General features: G+C 47.2%; 1 protein-coding gene across 2 annotated transcripts in view; it reads left to right on the forward strand.

The window, feature by feature from the left end:
* ABTB3 (ankyrin repeat and BTB domain containing 3) overlaps positions 1 to 17,126 on the forward strand; it is a 122,192-nt gene that overhangs the window by 48,538 nt on the left and 56,528 nt on the right. For both annotated transcript variants that reach the window (XM_007466189.1, XM_007466190.1), the window contains one exon: positions 108 to 260. In XM_007466189.1, coding sequence (XP_007466251.1) covers positions 108 to 260 — 153 coding nt within the window. The remainder of the gene's footprint in view (positions 1 to 107; positions 261 to 17,126) is intronic.

A 17,126-nucleotide genomic window follows, 5' to 3' on the forward strand; every position in this document is an offset into this window, starting at 1 on the left:
AGGGGGGGGGGGGGGGGGGGGGGGGGGGGGGGGGGGGGGGGGGGGGTCTGAGCCGGCAGCTCCCGCCGCGGCCCCCCTAACGCGTCTCGTTCCCTCCCCCGCCGCAGGCCCTTCCTCGTGCTGCCGCCACTGATGGAGTGGATCCGGGTGGCCGTGGCGCACGCCGGCCACCGCCGCAGCTTCTCCATGGACAGCGACGACGTCCGCCAGGCCGCCCGGCTGCTGCTGCCCGGCGTGGACTGCGAGCCGCGCCAGCTCAGGTAGGGCGGCGGGCCGGAGATCGGGGGCGGCGGGGCGCAGGGAGGGCGCCCTTCCCCGCACACCCAGCCCGCATCCGGGTGCAGGGAGAGCGGCCGCAGCCCGTGGGGCTCGGGGCTGGTTGCGCCCGGGGCCGTATGCGCCGGCAGCCTAGCCGTCGCTGATATCGAGGCTTCGCCGGTTTAAAGGACAGACGCCGGCTTAACAATGACCAGGTTACTCGAGTTGCAGGGATGGAGGAGGACGGGAGCAAGCCTCTGTGGAAGTGCTCCTGATTCTCCGATTGCAAGATGTCGCTGTGCCTTGATTCGATTCTTTCTTTTCTATTCTCCCCCTTCCCTCTCTCTCCCTCCCTCTGCCCCTCCCTCTGCTAGAAGTAAATTATTGTCTTCCTGTAGTTTTCTAGCAAAACCTTGCAGAGTAGAATTTCTGGCTGGGTCAGAGCCCGCCTGTGCTTTTTCACTTGCACGGGGATGGAGCGACTCTCCCACCGTCTCTCACGCCTGCATCCAGGTCTCTCCTGCATCAGGGTGGGAATTATTCGCGGGCTGCTCAGAGACCCCATGCAGGGGGCTCACATTTATCCAAAGTGAAAGAAAGGAAACAACTCGCTCAGTTGAGTCAAAACCTGGTTCTAAACGCAGAAAATACAGACACTCAGACATAGGTGTGTGTGCATATGTGGTGTACTTTCTTGACTCCCTGCACTGTTGTCCAGGTGGTCATTGTCACCATTTTCAAATCCCCATTGCCCACCAGATGAGACACTGTCCTTCCTCTGAAGTTCATCTAGCCTGTGATGTGGCCAGGCTGCAGAGATGTCCACCCTTCCAGGATATGATTGGAGGTCTTCAAGGAAAGAGAGGGTTTGCAGTATGAAGTATAGCCCATTGAAGGCCCAGAGATGCCCCGCAGCCCAGGAACATGCAGGGGCCTGATGGAAGTCAGCAAGCATTTATTGAATGCTTAACATAAGCTGAGCACTGTTCTAAGTGCTTTACACAGATTGATTAATATCGAATATTCTCCAACCTGTATGAAGTGGGCATTATTATTATGCCCACTTTGCAGATAAGGAAACTGAGGCACAGATAGGTTAAGTTACATGCCCAAGGTCACAGAACTTGTAAGTGGTGGAGCCAGGATATGAATTCAGGCAGCCCAGACCCCCAGAACCCCACAGTTCTAACCACTGAGTTGTACTTTCCTCAGGTTTCTGTCTAGACAGAATCTGTCTGTGCCACCATCCCTTACATCTTGTCACCTAGAATAACAACAGGTCTCAGGGAGAGAGACAAGGGAGCAGCCATTTATTGAGCACGTACTATGTGCCTGTTATTAATTGCAACAAGAGATTTGCATTCATTACTTGTCTCCTTTGAGCCCTGAAGCAGCCTCCTGAGGTTAGTATAAGCTTCCCATTTCAACAGATTGGGAAGCCGTTGCTGGGACAGCTTATAGGTGGAGATATCAGGGATGCGATCCTTGTAGCTCATATTCCAAAGCCCATCCTCTGCCCACCAGACTCTCCTGCCTCCTGTTTCATGGGCATGGCTACACTACCTGCAGGCTCACTCCCACTGCCCGTGCTCACTGTCCCCAGCTCCGACCTGGGATGACCTTCAGACTCCAGCTCTCTTCCTTGCAGCAAACCTGAAACTGCTGGGTGGCAGGGAAAGTAAGATGCTTCCTTAACTCTTGCCGGCAGAGCACTTCTTGTTTGTCAGGCTCTCAGGAAACCCCACAGCCTAAGGGTTAGGAGCCTGGGCTCCAGAGTCCTGTTGCCTGGGTCCAAATCTCACCACCATGGCTAATTAGCTGTGCAACCTTGGGCAAGCTTGTTGTCCTCTCTGGATCTTTTTCCCCACCCATAACATGAACATAATAATAGCAGCTCCCTCGGAGACTGGTGCAAGCACAAAGCAGGGTCATGAACGTGAAGGACCCACACAGACAATGCCTAAAAGGAAGTGAACATTACCCTAAACCTCTACTATCCCTGCAGTAATAATGCAGGCTCATACATAGGTATTGCTTTATCTTTTCTTTTTAAATAAATAAATAAATTTATTTATTTATTTATTTATTTATTTATTTATTTATTTATGGCTGTGTTGGGTCTTCGTTGATGCGCGGGCTTTCTCTAGTTGCAGTGAGCGGGGGCTACTCTTTGTTGTGGTGCGCAGGCTTCTCATTGCGGTGGCTTCTCCTGTTGCGGAGCACAGGTTCTAGGCACACGGGCTTCAGTAGTTGTGGCACATGGGCTCAGTAGTTGTGGCGCACGGACTTAGTTGCTCTGCGGCATGTGGGATCTTCCCTGACCAGAGATCGAACCTATGTCCCCTACACTGGCAGGGGGATTCTTAACCACTGCGCCACCAGGGAAGTCCCGATATTGCTTTATCTTAACACTTTCTCATGTGAGCCTCAAAACAAACACTCTTGCTATCTGGGAAGGTAGTGCTTCCCCATTTTACAGAGGAAGAAATCAAGGCCAACAAGATTAAGTAACTCTTCCAACATCACACAGATACTAAGTGACAGAGTTAGGAGCCGAATATCAAACCCAGACACCCAGAGATATAACCAGCTTTTCTGGTCCTCACCCTAGACCTAGAGTCAGCCCTCTTGGTGGATGCTGATAACCTTCTTCCAGACGCTTCTATTTCATATACTAATTCCATAGACTGAACAGGAGCTCCAAGGGCTGCTGTCATCACTATGCTCTTTCCCCAACACTGAGCCTTTGCTACATGGTCTAGTGACCAGATATGTGCCGTTTGACAGTCACACCAAGGATTTCCATTTCAATGTCTGTCCAGTTTGAGGCATCAGCCCTGCCATTCGGGATGTGATTGTGATAACCTGGCAGGCCAAGATGCACACAGTTAGAGCAGCGAAACAAAGTTCCACTTGAGTCTCTAGGCTATTTTTAGTGATTTACCTCTCAATTCTTGACTCTTTTGTCTCCAGGATGATGATTTGTGTGTAGAAACTATACGAATTGATTGTTCCAGCCAAATTTTCATCGTTTGGAAATCATATTCCAAGAGAAAACTAAAATATAGTGTTTCATCATAAATTTTCCTAAATCGTAAGTGTAAGACAAGTTCCATTAACTAGACCAAATTCAGTACATGATACAATGAGCCAGTTTTTTTGTTGTTGTTTTTTAAAGAGTACCTATTTTTCAGTCTGGTCAACATACAGATACATCTATACATATATCTCCCAATCACATTTAGTGTGACATGAATTACTGTCTCCAGTTTTCAGGGGATGGGACCAAAGAAGTTTTGTTCATTCAGATAGCCAACAAATAGGTATTGGACGCCTACCTTGCACTGACAGTCTTCATGGTGTGCCATCCCCAACAATTCCACAAGGCAGACTTTATTATCCCATTTTACAGATAGAAGCACTGAGGCTAGTTGCGGTTATTGGACTTGTCCAAGGTCATACAGCTACTGTGAGGCAGATGAGGTGTAGGATGGAGGACTTGGCAAGTGGAGTTGTCTTTCTACCCTCCCAGACATTCATCTTCAAAGTTGCCAGGGAGGCTCCTAGTTCTGACTCATTTGGAGCCGAACATACCTCTCTAAGTAATCAGCCTTAGAAAAGTGTGGGTAGTTTGGTGTTCTAACAGATGCGGGAACTTGGGACGTGGTGTTGGCAGCTGGAGTGTCAGTGACTGTTAGCACATGTAATTACCTACCAGCTGGCTGAGGCTTCCTGGTGGAGAGGAAGCCTGGACACCAGCCGGGACAGAGCAAGCAGAGTCAAGGAATTCCAGGTCTGACGCTAGTGCTACATTGGTTTTCACAGTGACCTTGGTCAGTCCTATGGGAGCTCTGCTTTTGTCTTTATTCTGCTGCAGTAAAGCCTCACCATGGCTATTGGGTTTATACCAAAGGAACACCCTTTAATGCAGCTGCAGATTGTAAGCTGACAGAGGTGACCCATTTAGTCTTCCTTAATTAAAGTATCAGATCATTGAAACCTGGGAATTTGGGCCCTTTCTTTTCTTTTTCATGTCCTTTGGGAAGTGGGGGAAGAGGGAAGTAAGAATAAAGGAAAGAACAAATAATACATCCTGGAGCAGTTTGTACATTTTCTTATTAATAACTGGTTTTGAAACATTTCAGAAATACAAAGAGTGAATACTGTTGTTTTCCCCATATTTTTAAGGGGCAGTTTTTCTGCTCCAGAGTGAGGCTGTGTTAAAATAACGATAGTAAGGGGTGTTCTCAAATCCTATCTTCGCTGATAAATGGCACCTACCAACAAGAATTGGGGGTTGTTAGAACGATGAGCTCACTCCAGGAAATGGTTAATCTTTTTGCAAGTGTTTCTTAAATTCAAACCAGATTTTGAGCAGTCCAGAATGGATGTTTGGGGTGATAGGATGCTAAGAGTATCAGGACGGAGACCTGGGTCATTATGTTCTTTCCTTTGCTCTTCTGGTACATTTTTTTTGAGCACCTAAGGCCAAACCCCACAATAGATGCTCTCATCTGGGTCTGTTGCTTTCTAACGGGTCACCTCTGGCAGGTCATCTTGCCCATCTGACAGGGCCAGGTTCATCCCCTGTAAAGACGGGGTGACAACTGCTTCGTGGGGTGGGGAACCTCGGTAAGAGTTCACATATGAATTTTAAAAACTGCACCACTGCTCGGTCTGCCCCTTTTAACCCTTCCCAGGTCTCCTTGGCCCCCCTTGAGGTTAATAGGTTTTGTTATTTGTCTGGTTTGGGTCAAGGTAGGTTCTAAGGCGAAGTTTACGCCACAGCAGCACCTGAAGTGAAATTCTGGTGCCTCTGACACAGCCCTATAAGGACAGCTGGAAGTTTGGGTTCATTTGCCAAACATGGGCCAAAAATGTACTGGGTGCTGATGGCCCACCAGAACCTGTGTGGGACCCAGGGACACCAAGTCAGGGAAAACCCAGCTGCTGCCCATCACGTAGGAGGCAGGCCTGGTGCTGCTGGAGCCACCGGTCCTCGTTCCTGCAAGCACCCGTGGCCCTATAAGAAGAGGATCACCCAGATGAGGGGAATTCCAGCCCTTGGTGTCAGAAGGAAAGATGCTCTCCACCCATTCCTTGCCCCATCTGTATGGAGCCAGGTCTTATTCTGGGCTCAGAGGAGACGGAGTCCCTGGGACTTACTTGCTGCTGGGGAGACACCAGTAATAGACAGTAGCCAACGGATTAGCAAAATAATCTCACGGAGTCTGAGTACTACAAAGAAAGTGAAACAGAGTCTGGGGTAGAGAGGAGTTGAGGAGAAAAGAACAGGGCACCTTGGGACCTCGGAGAGGAAGGGACAGTGTCACATGCCTGCTGTAAAGGAATACTTGGTATCCTGGCCAGGGGCTTATGGAGAAAACTGGGGGCCGGGGCTGGTGGGGGGGAGATCTGGAGCCACATCCACACCAGCCATTTCCCTTGGTCAAGTCCACATCGACCCCTGATTTCAGACCTGGGCCTCCCTCCTCTCTCCCTCAAAAGGTCACCTGCAGAGGCCAAGCACCTGGGCCCTGCACGCGGCTCTGTGGGGCCCTGGAAGCCTCTCCAGCCTCTCAGAGCCGGACCCACACTCACCTCTCCCCTGGAGAGCCCTTGTCCTTGTTGCTCCCCAGCCTCTCCAGCTTGAAGTGCAGCCTCGCGATGTCAGCTCCTTCACCTCCAGCGGGCATTAAGCCTGTGCTGCCAGCCCCCGAGTGACCTCGTTGGAACCACTGCTGCCCCTGCACTGATGTCAGTGCATTAGCGCCTCCTGCAAGACAGGAAGCTGCCCTCTCCCTGACCCCAGGAGGGCTGCTCTTGGGCTCAGCTGTCCTCCCTAACAGTGTCAGGCACAGGCCACAGCACAGCTCCAGGAGCCGAGCTGGCGAGGCCGCCCTGCACTCAGCAGACACAGGCCAAGCACCCACTGTGCACCTGGCCTATTGTGAGTTAGACTGGAGGTGGGTGGGCAGAGAGGTCGAAGGAATTACAGAAAAATCTGGTAAGCGCTCTAATAGAAGGCAGTAAAGATCTAGGTCTGGGAGAGCTCGAAATGCAAGAGGTACCGTTTGATCTGAATCCTGAAGAACAAACAGATTTATCAGGTAGAGAAGGTGAAGCTAGAAGAGGAATGGAGAAAAGGCATTAGAAAAAATAAGTCCACACAGAGGGAACCATGTATGTAAAGGCCAAGGTGAGAATGTGTGTTGGAGGAAACAAGGAATTCAAACTGAGAACACACTGCTCTGAGCACCTCCTGTGGTCCAGGCCCTGGACAAGGCATTGGCTACAGCGCAGAAAGCCGGGCTGAATTCCGCCCAGGAAGGGCCTTGTATGCCACGCCGAAGACTTTTGACTATATCCTGCAGGAGGTAGGAGCCGTCACAGATGATTAAGTATGGGACTGACATCAGAGTTGTATTTTAGAAAGGGGGGCTGGTGGTGACAGGAAAGATGGGCTGAGGTGGGCAGGGGCCTCGAGTCAAGAAGTTCTTATAGGGATCCAGGTGAGAGATGCTGACAGCCAGAGTGACACAGAAGCAGTAGGGATGGAGAGATGCTAGAGAAACAGAGAAGATAGAAGCAGCAGGACTTGGGGGCACATGTGGGCGGGGAGGGACTGAGCAGTGTTAGAGGTGGCCCTGGTGGGCGGTGGGGAGAGGGGCCTGGGGAGTTAGTGTTTCATGGGTACCGAGTTCCAGTTTGGGAAGATGAAAAGTTCTGCAGATGGATGGTGGTGATGATTGCACAACAATGTGAATGTACTTAATGCCACAGAACTATACACTTAAGATGTTAAAACGGTCAATTTTTATGTTATATATACTTTACCACAATTTAAAATGTTAGTTCTGGTGTGTTATCAAGTGAAAAGGATCATAAAGAATAGTGTATGACATGTCACCCTGTGTGAAATACATACATGAGTATTTGCTCTCCGTGCTCAGGCTGTGTCTGAGAGGGTAGGTATGAAACCAATAACCAGAGTCATAGCCAAGGAGGGGAATTAGAAAACTGGATATATCGGTTTTCTATGGCTGCTGTAACAAAGTACCACAGACTGGGTGGCTTAAAACAGCAGTCATTTATTGTCTCACAGTTCTGAAGGCTAGAGTCCAAAATCAAGGTGTCGGCAGGGCCATGCTCCCTCCGAAGTGTCTGGCGGCAGATCCTTCCTTTTCCTTCCAGCTTCTGGTAGCCCCCATGGTCCTTAGCTTGTGGCAGCATCACTCCGATCCTTGCCTCCTTCTTCACATGGCTGTCTTCTCTCTGTGTCTGTGTCCAAATTTCCATCTTCCTGTAAAGGACACCAGTCATGCTGGATTAGGGGCCACCCTAATGACCTCATCTAGTTTGATTGCATCTGCAAAGACTCTGTTTCCAAATAAAGTCACATTCACTTCACAGATGCAGGGTAGGGTGGTTAGGACTTCAACATATCTTTTGGGGAGTACATAATTCAACCCATTACACAGGAGTACAGAGATGGGAGGGAAACTTACTTGACTGTTGGACTTTGTAGCATGTACCTGTGATACCTCTTCCCCTCACCAAACTTTTACGTTAAAAATTGACTCTGAGGGCTTCCCTGGTGGCGCAGTGGTTGAGAGTCCGCCTGCCGATGCAGGGGACACGGGTTCGTGCCCCAGTCTGGGAAGATCCCACATGCCGCGGAGCGGCTGGACCTGTGAGCCATGGCCGCTGAGCCTGCGCATCCGGAGCCTGTGCTCCGCAACGGGAGAGGCCACAACAGTGAGGGGCCCGCATACTGAAAAAAAAAAAAAAAATTGACTCTGAGGGGAGTGTGTAGCTAGGGGTGCTTTTAACAAATACAGGACAAGGATAATGTCAGAGAAGTAATAATGGGGTCAGTTTTGAAAATGTTGAGTGCCAGATGCCGCCCACTTGGTTGTCCATGGAAATGAGAGTCTGTGTCAGGCTCCTCCATTGGAGGAAGGTTGCCAGGGAATTAAGTGCTCGTGTTATCATCTAATTAGAGAAGAAGCAGAGCAGAGTGGCTAGGAGTGCAGGCCCTGCAGCCTGACTGCCTGGGTTCCAGTCTCGGCTCGACTGCTTACGCTATGTGTGACCTTAGGCAAGTTACTCACCTCTCTAGGCCTCAGTTTCTGTATCTATATAATAGGCACAATAGTATGCCCACCTCATAAGGTTATAGGAAGAATTAAGTAAAATAATATATATAAACCATTTAACACCATGTAGCATGAAAACCATGTAGCATACTTGTGTCATAGTAAATGCACATTAAATATTAGTGACTATCCTTACTGCCCTACTCTGGACCAAGAAGGTCAGCTCCTCTCGATTGCCAAAAACAATCGCCTCAACTTCCTCTGAGGGAGAGGAGAAATATATATCTTGAAGAGATGTGCTAGTCTGCCGTCAGGAATATGGTTTGTAGCCCACGCTGCAGTCGGGTGTGTCTTTTGGCCCTTCTGCCACTGCTGGTGGCTCAGTCCCCCCAGAGTGCAGGAAGACAGCCGGGGCTGACTGGCTTGGGGGCCACTGTCCCTATTCCAGTGACTTTAGAGTTCCTCTGGATACTCAAGTTTTATATTTTCTCTGACGTGTGAGATTTTTGAAAGCCATCATTGGCTGGAGTCCTGGACCTTGTCCAAAGCAGTTGATCATACATCACCAGCTGCATTTGCAATCTTGGATGAGGTCACTAGCAGGAAGAGATAAAAGAAGGGAAGAAAGACACATAGACAACAAATATGGTCCCTCATCAGTGGGGTCTTGTCCCAAGTGAGCAGAGGTTAGGGGAGGGGGGCATAGAATATTTCAGAAGAAAGAGTCACAGCTTGGACTTTATCTCAGAGAGTAGCCTCCTTCTCTCTTTAGGGCTGGGCCAGAAATCAGTTTCCTTGATTGGGGTGCCTACCACAGGGCCTGGCACATAGCTGGGGCCCAGTAAATACTTGTCGAATGAATGAATGATGCAAAAGGCTGTTATCAAGTGTGTTGGTGATACTAGAAGTGACAGACTAAGACGTCCTGGACTAATTCAGAGGCAACAAGGCTTCAACATGGAAACAGTGGTAGGTAGGTGAAATTCAGGCATGGAACTCAGAAGAGAGGTCTTAACTAAAGAGGCTTTTGCGGGGTACGCTGGCAGACTAGTGGCCCCTGAAGTCATGGGTGGGGCCGAAGCCCAGGAAAAGGACCAACAAAGAGGCATCATCATGAGATGAAGGAAGAGGACTCCCAGGTCCAAGAACAGCCTGAAGAAAGCAAGGTAGCAGACTTAGGAAACTAAGGTGGGGAGGGGTCACCAGGATCCAAGGCTATCCACAGGCAGAGAAAATGCAGACCAAAAGGAGGCCACAGGGCTTGGCAGTGCAGGAGCCACCAGATCCTTTAACGGCAGTTTCGACAGCCCGGTGTGGGCAGAAACCAGATTGCGGCAGCAGACAGTTTGCCGACACTTGGAATTTGTTTGGCGTTTCCAAGTGTTAAAAGCAAAACAGAAATACATTTGGTGCTTACAGCAACACAGAGAACTACATCTTAAATGGCATTTGGGGCTCACTTCCAAACTGGGGCTTCAGATTCAGGCTGGCAGCTTGAGAGTATATAGTTTGCCATATGGGATTTGGCTTCCTGGGAACAGGGATTTTGTGGTGGGGGGGAGGTTCCCCTCTTGAGTCTGTTAAATTTCTGTCAAAGATGCTTATTTACTTATCTGTGAGCAAATTTCCCAAACTCTAGGTTAAAATATTAGTTACACAGGAGCATTATCTTCCCTTAGCAATTAGCCAGCCAACCAGTACTTACTGCAAAGCCATGTCCTTATACAAAGTCCTTCACATAAGGTCATGACAATGGTGTTTTGGGTAACAATGAAAGAGTGGGTCCTATCCTTCAGAAAGTTTGCAGTCAGCACAACGTTTGGAGCATATTGTGCCATTTTTCCAAAGTGAACTAGCCTCTCATCAGCTCACTAAATCACCCTGTGAAAGGTTAAGAACCACCAGACTGGGTGATCTCCAAAGTCCTTTCTGACTCTGAAGATTATTCAGTTTTGTGGTCTGATGTTCTGTGTGCAAATGGTGGTGACACTTTTCCCTGCGCAGGAAACTGAGGCATGCAGAGGGTGAAGGAAATGAGTGGAGTTTCAGCTCACGTCTCTCCCATATCTCACAGAATAACAGAGGGAATGATTGCGAGTCATGGGCCAGACACTGTCCTGGGTGCTTTTTGCACTGCGTTCAGTTTCCCCCAACTGCATGAGAGACTTTATTTTCCTCTTCACACCTGGGCAAACCGGGACTCTGGGTGGTTGGGAAACCTGCCCACCATCACATGTAGAAAGAGCCCCATCTTGGATTTGAACCAAGTCTTGACTAAAAAAGTAACTCCAATCAAAGAATTGGCATTGGGAAATGGGAAAGTAACTTTTGAGTGAGGCCCACTGGTTCACCTTGGAAGGATTAGCTTCCAGCCTTAGTTTCCCTTAGGAATTTGGATGCCCGTCTGTCTCTTGTGTCAACCTACACTGTCAGCATCGTCCGAGGCCAAGGATCCCTGTGAAGAATTAACATAGAAATAGTCCAAGAAATGTATGAAAAAGGCTCAACCTCACTAGTAATCCTAGAAATGCAATTCAAAACCACACCCCAGTATGCATTTCATAACCGTTAGATTGGCAAAAAAAATTAAAGTCTGACGATATCAGATTTGAGAAAAGATACAGAAGCGTGAGAACTCTTAAACATCACCAGAGGGGACTCTGAATCCACTTTCAAGTAAACTTGAAAACACATACCTAAACACCTATCTAAGTCTATACCCTACAGAAACTCTCCCATATGTACAAAGATGTTCATAGAAGCAGTGTTTGTAATAGCAAAGTACAGAAAAAGAGAAAGGAACAAGCTCTCTACAGGAGAACGGATGAATAAATGCTGGTATGTTCATTCACGGGAATACAAAGTAGCTACGAAAATAAATGAACTAGAGCTACATGTTATTATATAACTAAATCCCAGAAACATAATATTGTGCAAAAAAAGCAAGTTGAGGCAGGATTTGGGTACAGTGCTAACATTTATATAAAGCTTACCAACATGCAAAACAGTCTATATATTATTAGGAATTCATAAAAGTAGTAGAAAGTATAAAGCATGACTGATTATAAATGTCAAATTCAGGGGAGCTGGTAATCAGGAAGGTAGAAGAGATGATGGAATCAAGAAGAGTGTGCAGAGGCCTTTGTACTTGTAGTATTTTATTTTTTCAGCTGGGTTGGGTGGTGAACATGTAGGCATCATTGTACTACTCTATATTTTATGTATGCCTAAAATAACCTATTAACAATAAAAGTTACTTAGCTGGTGTTTGCAACAGCACATTGAGAAGGCCAATTCTGGGATATTTATAAGCATTATTTTAAAAGTTGTAAGTGGTTCAATAAATTTGGGAAACACTGGCTTAAATAAAATTAAACAGGCTTTTAAAAAATTCTCAGTATTTTTTTCTTATTTTTTGTTTTATATTGTATATTTTATTTTATTTATTTATTTATTGGCTGCGTTGGGTCTTTGTTGCTGCGCGGGCTTTGTATAGTTACGACGAGCGGGGGCTACTCTTCGTTGCGGTGCACTGGCTTCTCATTGAAGTGGCTTCTCTTGTTGCGGAGCATGGGCTCTAGGTTCTCCGGCTTCAGTAGTTGCAGCACGCAGGCTCAGTAGTTGAGGCATGCAGGCTCTAGAGCATGCGGGCTTCAGTAGTTGTGGCATAAGGGCTTAATTGCTCCACCACATGTGGGGTCTTCCCGGACCGGGGATCGAACCCGTGTCTCCTGCATTGGCAGGCGGATTCTTAACCACTGTGCCACCAGGGAAGTCCCTCTCAGAGCTTTTAACATCCTGTCTTTCTTGTAAATCCCCAAAAGAAGGTTATCCTATTAAATTCTTTTACCATAGATGAGGAGTCAGCAAACTAGAGCTGCCTGCCACCTAATTTTGTAAAAGAAGTATGGGGAAATAGCCATACCCCTTTGTTTACCATTGTTTATAACTGCTTTCACCACCGTAGCACAGCTGAGTAGTTATGGCAGAGACCACATGGCCCACGAAGCCCAAAATGTTTACTTTGGCCCTTTACAGAAATAATGTGCAGATCTGTCATAGAGCAGTTTATGGGACTGGTGTTACTGGGAATTAATTTTGGGATTGTAACACTAGAACTTTGCCCTTACATCTCAGGAACTGGTATGTTTATTTGTGAAAATTGTTATAAAGAAGACTATCCATTCTTTCTAGAATTCCTTGGAAGATGGTGTTTCATCTTTGAATCTCCAGCACCTAGTGCAATAGCCCGCATATATTTAGTACTTCCTGTGTGCTTCATTGAATTGATTTAAAGAACCATTTGTGGAATGGATTAATTAGGATATAGATTCGTTAGCTATAACAGACATGCAAAGTACCTGTGGCTTGGATAAGATAGGAGCTTAAAATTTTCCTCATCTAACAATCCAGGCATAGGCAGTCTGGGCTGTTATGGCAACTCGAGGTCAGGGTCCCGGGCACCTTCCCTCTTGTTGCTCTGTGGTCCCTTAGGTGATACCTTTCTCTGCATGGCCCGACATGGATGGCCCCACTCACCAGAACTACATCTATCTAGTGGGAAGAGGGAATGTAAAATAGGGCATGCCCCAGAGATTGTACACCATCACTTCCCCTTACTCCCTATTGGCCAGCACTTAGTCAGGTGGCCATGTCTAGCTGCAAGGGAACCTGGGAAATGTAGTCTTTATCTGGGCAGCCACGTGCCCAGCTAAAAATTAAGGTTCTACAACACATAAAGGACAACACATAAAGGAGGAAAAGGATTCTGGAGGAGAGCAATGAGTCTCTGCCAAAAAGGGATACATTAAGGGCTGCCAAAATCAAAGGTGACTCCTTTCTGTAGGATTAGGCCTTATTTTCAACTCCTTTAAAATAAGCCATGGGCTTCCCTGGTGGCGCAGTGGTTGAGAGTCCGCCTGCCGATGCAGGGGACACGGGTTCGTGCCCCGGTCCGGGAAGATCCCACATGCCGCGGAGCGGCTGGGCCCCTGAGCCATGGCCGCCGAGCCTGCGCGTCCGGAGCCTGTGTTCCGCAACGGGAGAGGCCACAACAGGGAGTACCGCAAAAAAAAAAAAAAAAAAAACAGAAACAAAAAATAAATAAAATAAGCCATGGTACCAGAGCAAGAGACATGTAACTCTGCTTCATTATTTTCTACTCAAAGTAACATGACAGCACGTTCAGATATAACACGCTAGTTTTGTTCTCCTAGCCCTTGCATTTGAGATGTCTTTTTTCACATATTTGAACAGACCCAGAATTTCTTTTTTGGTGAGGAGGTAAACAAAGTGGGTTTTGCCACTAACTGAGCATTTACTTCTAAGAAGGAGAAAGCTCCCAGGTCCCTTGCTATATCTCACGAGGCAGAAGAGATTGGCTGGCAGAAGGACGTGGAATCACACTTTTGTTACATTATCCAAGGCAGGTTTAATGAGCTGGCTCTTTTCTGTACTTTAGTAGCAGCATTAAACAGCAAGCGAGCACGATTGTTGGACAAAGATTTCTCCTAGGAACTTTGCAAGCATTGCATGTTCCAGTTGCAACAATCATATAATTTTCTTACAAAGGTGCACGGAGATCTCGGTGTGACTTACTTCAGTACAAAGTGGTCTCAATTTGTTCATCTTTTTGCTACCCAGAAGAGAAGGAAAAACTCATTACTGGGGGGACTTGAAGGCTCTGAAAAGGAATTTGGCTTCCTTGGGAAAATGTGTTGAGGAGGGGGGGGCCAGGGACCTCTATCCAAGTGAAGCCTACAGTCCTCTGATTTTCCATTTCACGATTCATTTCTGAAGGTTCCATTTTATTTTCACGGTTACAGAATCCTGTAATGGGAACTGCGCACTACATAAGAGATGATGCAAAAAAATTGTATTTCCCTCCACCAGGGTTTCTCAGCCTCAGCACTATTGACATCTTGGGCTGGATCATTCTTTGTAGTGGGGGATGTCCTGTGCATTGTAAGATGTTTAGCAGCATCTTTTGCCTCTACCTACTAGACGCCAGTAGCATGTCCCTAGTTGTCACAGCCAAAAATGTCTCCAGACAATGCCAAATGTCCCCTGGGAGACAAAATCACCCCCGTTTGAGAATCACTGCCCTGCAAAACCTACAGGTATCCATCCATAGAGAGACTTGCTAAATGACCTTAAAAGAAGACGTGAATTCTGCTCCTAAATACATCTTTGACCCCTAAAAATTAGTTAACCCTTCTCAGGCTTCCAGTTTCCTGATCTGAAGAAGGTAGAGAGTTGAGCTGAGTGCTCTCCTTCAGCACTGACCTTCTGGGATTCTGCAGGTCAGAAGCTGTGATCTGGGACTTGGGTCTAGAATACAACTTGAAGGAAAGCAGGATTCGGGGGAGAGAATTTGCAGTGAGGGACACACCATGCATGCAGGCAAGAAAGCGGTAGGGAAATGTGTATATGAAGTGGGAAGAGACCCTGTGGCTGGAATGGTGAGAAGGAAGAAATGGTTGAGAAATGGGGAACTTTCCAGAGGGGCCACTGCAAGACAGCCTTGAATTTGAAGCCTGTGGTTGGGAATTTAGATTTCTTTGGCACCCAACTCAGGACCAAGCATCTAGTAGTTACCCACGCAGCATTTGAACAGAATCTAAGTGAACATGGAAGGCCTTTGGTAACACAGAGAGGCAGGGGAGTGGGGCAGTAAGAACAGGGCTCCAGCAACAGTCTGCCTGGTTCAAATCTCAGTTCTACTTACTACTTTCAGGCTCTGTGACCTGGGGCAAGTTTCTTAGCCTCTCTGTGCTGCAGTTTCTTCTTCTGAGCAGCAAAGATAAATTTTCTAGGGTTAAAGTAAGGATTGGATAAGTTCACATATATAAACGAGTATGTATGTGGGTGTGTGTGGGTGTGTGTATATATATACACATACATACACACACACACACACACACACACACATATAATAAAATTAGAACAGTTCCTAGTACACAATAAGTACTAATGTGTTTGGTATTATTATTACTAGTATTACTATTATTTGAGAACCAATAAAATACTTTTAGTATGCCTTGCATACTGCTTGACATACAATAGGTGATCAGAATGAATTAATGAAGATTTCTTAAATCATTAGCTCCTTAATACCCATCTATGATACTAGAACTTATCCCATATCACCCTTCCCTAGTCCACGGTCCAAACTCAGATGCCCCAGAGCCAGACAGGGAACACCAATGAGTGGACCCAGCTGGAAGTGAGATAAGAGCTAGGCATATGTATGCCCCACATCAGAGTTTTCCAACTGTTTTCAAACCTTGTGCCAGTCAGCAGCATAGGTGCTAGGACTGCACTGGCCTAGAGTTTGCCCTTCCCAAGCCCAGCACCTCTCCCTCCTTCCTGAAATTCTCATCCAGGCAGACTCCTGTGCTTCACAGCAGGGACAGAGTGTGGCTTTCTTTGTTGTGCTTTGAGAACCACTGGGCTGCTTTTAAATGAAAGTGTAAACTGGTAAATTCTTGGCCTTGTTTCTCCTCAAGCTGACCTCATCCAGGTGCCCAGTAAGCTGGGAAACTAGACACATTTCTTTCCCAGGTGATCCTCTTGGCTACAGTAATAAGTGTTTGCATGAAATTAGAGCAAAAACCAAGAAGCTAAAATGTCAGGATGGAGTCAGGGAGAAAAGCTGTTGCACAGTAAAGAGTGGTACATGAACACCAGAAAACATGTGATAAACTCAGAGAATGTCCATGCTTGGAGGCACCCAAGAGCTTGACTAGCCCAACACCCCCATTTTATAGATAAGGATACTGAAGCTGTCAGTGGAAATGTGATGTATCCAAGGTCACAGCTAATGGGTGGTACAGCCACGACTTAAACCAGTGGGCCTATTCCTGCCTTACCAGTTGCTTTCAGAACCATTATGTAGGCCCCTGTTCTGTAGGGTTCCTCTTTCTTGGCTAAATCTGGTCATGGCCTCAGAATCCTGCTTAACACCTTTACTCTAATCATCCAATGAATCAGAGTTTGCCCAAGATGAACCCCGTTCCATCCCTAGCTTAGGTGTTGTTCACAGACAACACAACATTACCCTGAATTCCTAAAGAGGTAGTGGGAGTGCTGACTCCTTGTAATGTTTCTCCTGCATTTCCAATGACTGACATAGGCCCACATCTTCTAGAAATTCATAGTCTGTGTCACACATCCCACATCTCCAGTTACGTATCTGTATTCAAACAGTACCTCCAGCATAGCAAGAATAGATTCGTATGCACCCTCTCACTGATTCCTCACAAAAACCTTGACACGTGTGTACTACTCTCCCATTTCATGAATAGTTTTTTCTGCCACCCTTGGGTGAGTTCCAGGGTCGGCAGATAAATGAAATCAGCATTGTCGTCTGCTCCTGGGTGTCAGAAATCTCCATGCCCACGGAGAAATATGAAGGGATGGCGACTTGATCTGCAGTTACTATTTTGAGTTAGTGTTGTACTCTCAACCCTAGGCAACTTCATTTCCAGTTACATAGTCACCTATGTAGCCAAACATCTTGCTTAATATCCTTCTCCATGACAGCCTGGGAGGGCAGGGCCCGTGTCTGGTCCACTTGCTGCTGGACCCCAGCACCTAACCCAGCGCCTGGCCTGTAGCTGGTGCTCAATATGTGGAATGAATGAATCATGGCACTTCGCTTAGCCTCTGAGGTTCTCCAGGGCCGAAATCTCATCCTATTGGCCCCTCTGTATTCCCAGGGTGTGGCTCGTGGCATTCGATGTGTTGGATTCTGAGGAGTTGGGCTGG

The sequence above is a fragment of the Lipotes vexillifer genome, unplaced genomic scaffold (assembly GCF_000442215.2).
Source record: "Lipotes vexillifer unplaced genomic scaffold, Lipotes_vexillifer_v1.1 scaffold2136, whole genome shotgun sequence".
In the NCBI taxonomy this organism is placed as follows: domain Eukaryota; kingdom Metazoa; phylum Chordata; class Mammalia; order Artiodactyla; family Lipotidae; genus Lipotes; species Lipotes vexillifer.